Source organism: Hippocampus comes, unplaced genomic scaffold, assembly GCF_001891065.2.
Source record: "Hippocampus comes isolate QL1 unplaced genomic scaffold, H_comes_QL1_v1.1 scaffold168, whole genome shotgun sequence".
NCBI lineage: Eukaryota > Metazoa > Chordata > Actinopteri > Syngnathiformes > Syngnathidae > Hippocampus > Hippocampus comes.
In genome coordinates, this window is record NW_017805955.1 from 663815 (window position 1) to 674312 (window position 10498).

Genomic DNA, 10498 nt, shown 5'->3' on the forward strand with positions numbered 1-10498 from the left:
GAGGTCTGTCCTTGAACTGCTGCTCCAAGTGGGCATTTTTTTTTTTTTTACTGTTTATTTCCATGTACATATCAAGTGACACGTATCTGCTATGGCTGTGTTTGTACACGAAACAGCCCATGTGCAATTATGAATTTAGGGCGAGGTTGACCAACGCTATATATGACAAGGCATGGTAAGAGCTGTAATGTGCACGCTTTTTTACAGTAGGTCAAACTTAAAAACAAAAACATTAAAATATCTAACATAGATAGATAGATAGATAGATAGATTTTCAAATTGTCCTATCAGGTCTCCACAGTAAGTTGCATGGTTTGTTCTAAAATATTTTCAGAGTTTTATATTTGTTAACAAAACAAAATCCATTAAAAATACATTTACAAAATGTCAATATAATTACTACACGGCAATTCTTCCATAATACTCATCTATCCATTTAATGCATTTCGATTTGAAATAATATAGCGACATTTTTGGAAGTCAAAAAGTCATCTTGTGGTCATGTTTGTCCTGTATTGATCACTGGAAGAGGGCGGGGGGCATGGAAGTGGGTGTGGGGGGGGGGCTCCAAAGTTGAACTGCAAGCTTGGAGCAAAAGGAGGTTCCGACAGTGTACGAGAGGAGTTCTGGTGTTAAATCTAAACAGGCCCGCATCACGCCCTACGTGTGCGTGTGTGAAGTCGAGCTGCGAGCAGATCCACGCGAGGCGACACATCCACGACTCGGGTTAGTGTGCCTCCCGAAAAAAAAAGTGACGGCTGTGACGTCACAGTAGGGGCCGCGGGACCTCTATTCAGCGAGCTAGCTAGCTAGTTGCTAACTACGCGTGTGTTTGCCTTGACTGAGCAGCCAGGGGGGAAAAGCGGCCACCATGACGACGACAAGCCCCAAACCGCGCGGCATAGTCCGGGAAGCCACCCACCAGATTATCGCAGGAGGATCCGCAGGTAGGACCGATTTAAAAAAAACAAAACGTTTTTATTATTATTGCGTAACTGTTCTTTGCTATCTTTGCTCAACCTCGCGACCTTTTGCACCAGGACTGACGTAACAAGTCCGCTTTGACAACAAAGTGTTGATATTTTAAAAGCACAAAGTTGGAGTTCACTTTTTTTTTGTTTCTGGCGGGTGCTGTCCGTGTCCATATGCCGAAGATGAAGTGTCCAAGCCGGGATAGTGCTGGTCCGGTTCCGCCTCTTTCGCCACCATTCGTTACTGTCCGCTGCTCTGATGTCAGCGCGCATGCGTGAGGCCATTGTTTTATTGAAAAAACAAAACTTTATTGGTAGAAGTGCTTAATGTCATTGCTGAAGCCCGGAGGACATTTGAAAAAAAAATCGTCTTCTTTACTTCCTGTTTGTTGACACTTTTAAAAGTAAACACGTAGTTTAAATATTATTCGTACGTGAAGACAAATAAGCATTCACTCACATTTGCACTTAAGGCCAACTTACAGTCTTCAATAAACCTGAGAAACATGTTTTGGGAATGTGGGAGGAAGTGAGGAGACACAGAAAATCAAAGCAAGCACCGGGAGAACATGTAAACTTCCAAACTCCAAGAAAACGGAGTTCCCGGGGAAAATCCACAGCAATAAGGCGTCCGTGTACCCCTTCCCTCTCTGTTCATCCATAAAATAAGGTTGCTGTCCTCTCATCATTAATTTCAAAGGGGCGGCTCATTTCATCTCTGCAAACAGACACTCATATTGTGCACCAGAGGCTTAACATCAAGGTGATTGCCCCTGGTGAATGTTTTTTTTTTAGCTGAAAACAGTAGAGAACATTGCAACTTGCAATCATCGATTAACAAGCAATGAAGCGGCATCTGTCACAGGATAGCATGCATTCACCACAGTGACGAAGCAAGACGATACACACGTGGCCACGACCCACTCAGTCCCTGTACCACTAACTCGATAACATTAGCCCCCCCACCCCAAATACAGGGATGTCATTCAAATCAACTCAATGGTACACTGTACACTTCCACTTCTCTTTTTGTTTTGTATGAAACCAACAAATGATCATTTAGTTGAAATTCTAATCCTAATCAATAATTCCTTCACAATCCAGAGTTCCATTGTTGTATGGCTGCAGGGTAAACAGAAGTAGAGCAATCACAAGTGTGCTCACATGCCTTCCAAAGGCATTCAAAAACATCCGCACGCCAAACCCTAAGCGGGAAGTGAGCACAAGTGCATCATCTTGTTCTCTTTTTCCCGTCTTTTTGAATCCCAGCACACAAAAATTCCAGAGCTTCCTCCCAGAAGACCTGTAAAAAAATAATATTGCGTAACATGGTCAGCAAATTGAAAACATGTGGTAGCGCTGAGATGAAGCAAATGCAATGAAGCAAGGTGGGGTTGGGGGTGGGGGGCACTTCTGCTGTAGAGATAACGTACAGTACATGGATGCGGTCTCGACCTGGCGGGCAAAAAGTTGAACCTTATTCAAACATAGACTGAAGGTGAATGTCCCCGAGTTTTTTCTTTTCTTCAGTGGCACAAACTGCCGTCATTCATGCATGACATGAGTCAATCTTAGACCTTGAATCTGGGTGACCTTTTTTTTTCCTTGGCTTTTTTTTTTTTTTTTTAAGTTAATAGTTTTAGATTTTTTTCATCAGTTACTTTTTGTTTTGTTTTGACTTTTGCTTTTCAAAGTGCAGTTAGTTTTCATGAGTTTTTAGAGCAGCACTTTATGCAACACTTATTTCAAAATAACTGTTGAATCGGTGACGTTAAAAGAGACGTAAGCATATTTGACCTCAGCTATTGAATATTCTTAGAACTGATTAGTCTATTGATTATCAAATTGAGTCATCAGCTAAGATTTGATTTTGCATGATAAAACAACAAGATTTGCATGTGAGGTTGCAGGTATTACGGTTGTCCACTTGGGGTCGCCACCCTTACATGCCACGCTCTTATCCCGGTGACTTTGAGTGTGTCTGGCTTAAAAAGTTGGGGCCTGGCGGGAGTCAATGAATGAAGCTCGTGGCGGGCTGTTAACTGGCTATCTCTGAGCCTGTCTGCGTTTTAAATGCCCGAGCATCATTTTGGCAGCTCTTGGGCACTTGCTCCAAAAGACGAACCGTCATCAAGGATTATGTCCCACGAGGAGTTAGCATATCATCGACCGCCCCGTACTTTAGTCAGTGTTTTATCCACGGCAGCGGTTAGCTTGTGTTTGTGTGACAGTTGAGAATGTTAGAAAGTGACATAAAATTCTGCCCTACAGCTAATACACCTTACGGCGGTGTTCTGTAAAAGTTCGTGAAAGACCATCTATTCTTAGCATGTAGCATAGCATTAGCTCTGGCTTTAGCCTTGGAAAGTGTGTGAGAACATGCAGCATTGCATACCAGAGATAATGCACCGTTTATCAGCGAAGCCTCATTGCGCCTACTTGACTGTTTTATTCTTTTGGAGGCGGGGGTAAACGGCGCTGAATCCCCCCCCCGTGTCACGTCAAGGATGTCAACACAGAAGCTGACTGAAAAAAGAAAAGCAGAGACATATACTCCTCACAGCAGGAGCAGTAATAGTGCACAACAGTCCCGGATTGATTGATCAGGCACCTGTTAAATGTGGGTTCTTCCGGCTCCGCCCACAGCAAATGCTAAGTCTTCCCTGAGCCTCGTTTTATTTGAAAAATGTCAATTGGATACACTTTAAAGGACCAACAGCAAAATTACAAACCTTTCGTGACCATTAGCATATAATGTGAAAATACCGAACTCACTTCCCGTGTCTTTCTCAGAATTTCCATTCAAATACTAACTCCACCAGTCTTACTTCCGTTCATTTTTAACACCTAACTGCCAAAGGAGCAGGACAGCATTTTACACAAAGCTTTCGTGTTGTTCAAAAGAGGAAGAGTGGTGCATTCTATGTGCTCATTTTTTTGGTTTCTTTGTCTTCCTCTTTTTGGTTTTCACCTTTTTAGTTTGAAGTCCATTTCTCCTTTTATTACTTAGTTTCTTCATTTCTAAAGGCAGCATTAGTACATATTTCAGTCATTTTTTAATCTGCTAGACTTTTATTTATTTGTTTCAAATAAACATGCATTGACTTGACTTCATTCTACAAATGTCCACAAGATGGTGGTAGCTATACACCGCAAATCTTTGTGCGATTTTAGTCGCTTTGTTTTGTTGGTGGTGAGATGCTTTGGGACGCACTCATAAATACCTTCACGACTTGACAGCCATATGCTTGCAAAAACAAAACAAGTGCTCATATTTGTCACAGGGTCTTGAAAAACTAACAACGCTTAAACTAACATAGCCTGGAATTTTCTATGAAGTCTGCAACTGAAGAGCATCCTGCTGCAGTCATATCATCAACCATTTTAAGCCGCCATCGTACCTAACACCGGCCTGAAAATAAAAATCTTAGATTCAGATCATTGTTTATCCAGCTTAACTTTCATCAAATTTTGAGTCATTACAAATGTGCCTATTTTTAAAAGAAAAACACTTTTTTTTTTTCAATCTAAATCATAATACATGTTGTGGTTTACAAGTAAAGCATGACTTGGAAGTACATACCCCCGGTCAACATGGGGATGAATCCCTGCTTTTACGACGTATTTTCACAGCGATTTATTCCATAATTGCCTGCCATGTTCCTTTGAGAACAGACAACATTTTGTGACTTTCTTGGCGGAAATTAAACTTATGGGGGAAAGGAAAAATAATTGCTAGCGTCGTTGCTTTGACCCCCCCCCCCAAAAAGGGCCGTTAAAGGGGTTCGAAAAATCACAAAGTGTACCGAGCGAATCGCCTAATTGGCTTATGTGAATAAGTTCCTCCTGCCATGTTGTTAGTGCAAGTAGTGCACATCAGCGTGTATGCGCTTTGAACTACGGAAACTACAAAAAAAAAATCAACTTAAAAAAGCAAATCATTCCGATAACTACATTTGCAATAATTAGCAAAACTGACTAATCAGCCCTTGTGTGTGTGTGTGTGTGTGTGTGTGTGTGTGTGTGTGTGTGTGTGTGTGTGTGTGTGTGTGTGTGTGTGTGTGTCCCCCCCCCCTCAACGGACAGGAAGCCGCCAGCGCCAATCACAGGGCGAATTAGGCCTAATATTTATTTCCAGAAACAATCGTGTGCGTGTTTGGCCGAGCCATGATTGAACTCCCGGCGGACATGTTGGAGACAGATGTGCACGGGGATGACCTCATATGTTGGAAGCCAGGTGGATTTTTTTTTTTTTTTTTTTTTAACCTGAGCGGTGGAGCGCTTTCTCTTCCTCCTCCCCTACGATGATGAGGAAGAGCTGAACTTTTACTGTCTTAACGTGTCCATGTAAGATGTCGTCCATCTTTTGACAGGCGCGCGTCTTTACGATGTTGAGGCCTGGCTCAAAATGGCCGTGATATTGCCGCTTTTATTTTATTTTTTATTTTTTCCTTCCGCCATCTTCATCAGTCTTCCACATCAAAAGCGCCACTTGTTATTGGAGTAACCGCTCATTTCATGTCCAATAATAAACTCGCAAGATTTATCATCTCATTACAAGTTCCCGGGGAAATGTGAACAATCGCTGTCGTCAGAAATTAGCGGAGAATGTTAAACAAATGAACACGCACGGCTTCATTAAAAAGAAGCCTAAAAAGGATAAACTATGCTACGTCGTCATTCGGTCCTCCGACTTAAAATGAGCAGATTTCTTTTGCGGCTCATTTGAGCTTTGGCCACCGTCGGTACTGTAATTTCATGTTGATTTGATCATTCTCAATATTGGAATTCAGTACAACGTGGTGAAACATGTAATTAGCCGTTGCTTCCCATTGCTAACCATGTCCAACGGCGACATCATTTTATAAGGTTGAAGTACTTTTTATATTTTTTAAAAAATTCATTAAAAAAAAAAAACATGGCTGCTTCTCATCACTTACAATCCTTACATTTGAAGGTATTTTATTGCAGTTTGTATTGTGTACAAGCGATGAAAATGTGTATAATATATAGCAGAAACAAATGCAAAAAAACGTTCGCAGGTTTTTGTGTGCATAGCACATCCATATTGCAAGAACTGCGAGCCCGCTGGCACTCTTCCCACGAGTCCATCAGCTGTATCAGGCATCCCCCCCTTTGGGATCCTTCTCGGTCCCACTTGAGATTTAGACAATTGCTCCCAGTGGTGTCGTGTCAAACGAGAACTCATACACTTCAAAGTGTGGCATGTCACGATGCAGTTGATTCTTACCGGACCGCCATTCATGTGGGTAAAATCGAAAACATACACGACCAGGGCCTTTTCTTTCTTTTTTTTTTTTTGTGAGGGTTCTTTTATGGACGGGGTCTCGGTCCAATGGGCATCCGCGCTGACAGAAAACGCCCCTCTCTCTCTCGGTCCGCTTGCTTTTAAAAGTGAATCTGCTACAGACGGATCCTGTGATGATAAAGTACTGTAACATACGACCAGCGTGCCCGATAAGGACGTCGACTCTTTGAATGAAAGCCGCTCCACAAGGGCGCGCATGCATGGGAACATCTGGTTCTTTTCATTCTGAGAACATTACACGGACCACTACTGGGTCTTCTTGCTTGTCACACTGGACATGATGGAAACATCTCAGTTTAGCGAGAGGGGTTCTGTGTGCGAGTGTGTAATCTTAATTTTTTTTTTTAAATACATGATTCATGACAGCAGTGAGGCGGCGTCATGGAGTCCAGTCCGCTGAATGTTTATTTGCAGGAGAATGCTTTGCCTCGTTTTAGCATTCATCCAAAAAGACCCAGTACAGTATTCCAACCTGACGCCGTCATTCATGTAAATTATATTTCAACTAGAAGGAGTGACTTTGAGCATTTCTCTGTCAGGGGTCGCCACAGCCAGTCACTTAAACGCTTTGGTTGGCGGAGTTTTTACAGCCGATGCCCGTCCTGATGCAGCCCACCCGGTTTTGTCCGGGCCTGGGCGCGCTGACCGGGAATCGAACCTGCACTGTCTGCGTACATGACGTCAAGCCTCTTTTGTTGACAGCCCTGTCTGCTAAACGCACGTATGCATGTAGCTTGGCGACGATAGCTGCTTCCAAAAATATTCCCGCTCCCGACTGTATAGATATTGTGATTTTTTTTAAAATAATACCTAACCATCTTTGAATTTTGTATGTAGGCTTCCCTGTGGATGAAATAGCGAAGCGTGTATAATTCGTGGCCAAAATGCATGTGCGTTATTATCGTTCATGAAAACCAATGAAGTAACCGAAACTAAAATGGAAAAAAACGAAGATGCTTTTACAAGAACAAAAAAAAATGAATTGAAACTACATCTTGCATTTATAAAAGTATCGAACCATAACTATAATTCGAGTGTTTTCGTCTGTCAATTAAAGCCTTTGGGGCTCATTTTAACATATTTATTTCAGCATTATGGCATTTCCAGAGAGAAGAAGGCTTTGAGAATTGCAGTTGGCTCGACTTGATTACACAATACGAAGTGACTTTTTATCTTAAACCTGACAAGCACTCCATATATTTAAAAAAAAAAACTAATTCTAAAACCAATAAAAACTGCTCTAAACACAAATTCAAGCAGAATTTGCAACAACAAAAAAAAAAAAACAAGTACAAATGAAATCAAAAATGTATTTTAATTCTGTTGTAATGAGTTCAAGTATTTACATTGCACTTTTAGTTTGAGTGCGTCACCAGGGATATGCACAGAAAGAAAACACTGCTATTTTCTTCGGGTTTTTTTTTTTTTTTTTTTTTTTTTTTTTGCATTGAAGCTTCGCGTGGAAGAAGTGGCGGCTGCTTATTCTCCGGCAGCTTGTCCCTCATGAGCCTTGACGTGCATGTTGAAAACCCCCGAATTGGCCGTTTAACCCCGCGGCCCCTCATGTGGCGGCCAGGCCGCGGATGCCGCCGACCGGTCCTCCGAAGCTCTCCTCGTGGGCCTCGCCGCTTCGCTCGGAGCGACTGTTCAACGCAACTCGATACGGCGTCGCCCGAAAGTTCAGATACGCTAATTACAAAGGCGGCGTGCTGCGCGCCGACGTATAAATAAACATAATAAGTAGTGTCAATAAGGCGAAGGGACAAGCGAAAACCCCGGAATGACATGGCAGTTTCCCCGTGCATGTGTGTGTTCTGCGGGGCTCTGGATGAGCTGCTGTGTGGACGTATACACGAATTGCACAGTACACACACACACACGCACACACACACGGAAACGCTCCCGTTGCAGCCTGTGCCTGTTCTGGAGCCCTGCCCGCCCCCTTTTGGGATAACTCTATCAAGATGATAGACGTCATATTGTCTTGCGCCGTGCCCCGGGGAGAATCTTTTCTGTCTCTCGCCCGGTGGCCGCGCTCAAGGCTTCAATTAGGGAGGCTCAAATTTGTAGACACTTTGGATTATTTCGGATCTGCCGCGGTGAAGCGGATGACATACTGGAGAGCGCGCTGGCAGCGCAACCAGCGGGGATGGAGAGCGGCCCGTGAGAAACTGAATGAAAGGTCGCCCTCGCGGAAGGTTTGTTGTAGAAATGAGGGAGCCTGGGTGTCCAAATTGGTCTCAGTCTAGACCCGTGTGGAGACGCAACATAGGGCGATCCTAAAAGTGGAATCGACCAGACAGTGATGTGGTTTTAGTCGGGACTCTTTAAGAGCGGAAGGACGTCATTTATGGACTCCAACAACTTTTGACAACATGACCGGGGAACGTACTGGGACTTAAAGTTCGGGCCTGGGAATAGTCATCGACGAGGAGTGCGTCATGCACTGAAATGTAATCATCGAAGAGGGGGCGGACGGCGGCCGTCGCGCGCCGAAACATTATCGCCGTCCGTTGTTGTTCGACCGGCCGCAAAATCGGGAAAATCTATTGATATTCCCGATGGCCGCGACGCCATTAAAGTCTTGAATTTAACTTGAGGTTTCAGAACGGGAGTTGGCACCCTCTCGAGCCTCCTGCGGCTCTTTAGCGCCGCCCTAGTGGCTGTCTTCGAGCATTTTCAAAAATGTTTTAAAATAATAAAAGATGGGGGAGAGAACTATATTTTCTGTTTTCATGTGGTTTCTGTAGGAGGACGAACGTGACACAAACATTCTTAACCTTTTCCAATGCTGTAAAAATGTGGCGAATAAATATCAAATATCAACATTTCTGTCAACGAAGATTTGCGTCACAGCCTGCGACACACGTTTCGATTCGCAGGGCGGGATGCCAGGCGGGTGGCCGTTGTAAGACAAAAACCGGCGTTTCATGTGGCGTTTCACGTCCAATTCACCCCAGTACTCGGTGAATTGGAACTGGGATTCAGGAGGGCCGAGAGAATCATTTGAAAACGATACCCGTGAGCTACTATCGTTAACACGCTGCAAAAGTGCGTCCTATGCCTCTCGCCGAAGGTCGGTTGGCATGCGTGTGTAAGCGCGTTCGTATGCGCGCGGGTGCGGTAACGGGTCGGTCGAAAAGTAGATCTTCCGTCAAAAAAAAGGTTGGGCACCCCTGCTTTCTCTACAGGATGCACTGCAGGGGGAAAAAAAAACATTTAATCATGAAGGCTCCCTGTATATTTGTAGCCAACTTTGTCATTTTGATCGTAGGCTAATATGGCTAATATAGCAACACACAGCATGCGTTGCCTTCGTTATAAGGCTTATATAAGGTTTTGTATTTTTTTTGCGGCGTCATACATTTTTTTTTATTTTGGTCCAATATGGCTCTTTCAACATTTTGGTTTGTCGACCCCTGTTCTAGAATGTGAGCTTGAGTTCAATTTCCTCTCAGATGAAAGTGGAAAACATGATTCTGTCGCACAGCCAGAAGAATTTGTTCCATTCATAAAGGCTTTCTGACTTGGAAAGTTCACTCTTACGATAAAAAAGCATGCGCGTTAAAACGCCCGAAGATTGATTTCTTCCTCCCATGCGTTAAGTATAAACTCCAGCACAAATGATAATTTGGGTTTTGATTTTCTCTCGTTGAGGTTCAAAACATCTGCGACTTGTCCTTCAAAGTCCATCACCCCCCCCCCCACCCCCGCCCCTCATCAAATATTGGCAGCCATTTGCTGCATAGCTATTTAACGACGATTCAAATGTTTTTGCCCTTAGAGGCGCGTGTGGTCCAAATATGTCACAAATATAATTACGGGAGCGGTGATATATCGCGCTAAGCGTTTCCGCTGGTCCCAGTAGCACCCTGAGCGGTAAATTTGATGATGATGATGATGATGATGATGTTGGGTTTTAGGGTAACTCGGAGATGGATCGTTTTTCGGATGCGCCGCACGGCTTCTTTCAACACCCTTGACGTGCCCTTCAATGTGCGGGGAGCTTCTCCAACATCTGTTAGCCACAAATGTCAATGGAAATGTAAAAAAAAAAAAAAAAAAAAAAAAGAAGAATAAATATTAACCCCGCTGCAGACATTTATTCTGAGAGACTTCCAAGCTGCCCCCCCCATCCCTCCCCCCCGCCCCACTCCCTGAACCCTTCCAGAAATGCCGCTTCTTTAAAATCTCTGAC

General features: G+C 43.6%; 1 protein-coding gene across 2 annotated transcripts in view; it reads left to right on the plus strand.

Annotated features, from left to right (window-relative positions):
* The first annotated feature begins 444 nt into the window (after positions 1 to 444).
* The window catches only part of slc25a21 (solute carrier family 25 member 21), an 81686-nt gene continuing 71632 nt past the window's right edge, over positions 445 to 10498 (plus strand). The window contains exons 1-2 of one of the 2 annotated variants that reach the window (XM_019890531.1): positions 445 to 726; positions 850 to 947. In XM_019890531.1, the coding sequence (XP_019746090.1) occupies positions 872 to 947 (76 nt within the window). In that variant the 5' untranslated portion in view covers positions 445 to 726; positions 850 to 871. Of the gene's footprint in view, positions 727 to 840; positions 948 to 10498 lie in introns of both variants that reach the window. The other variant, XM_019890530.1, reaches the window with a different exon arrangement.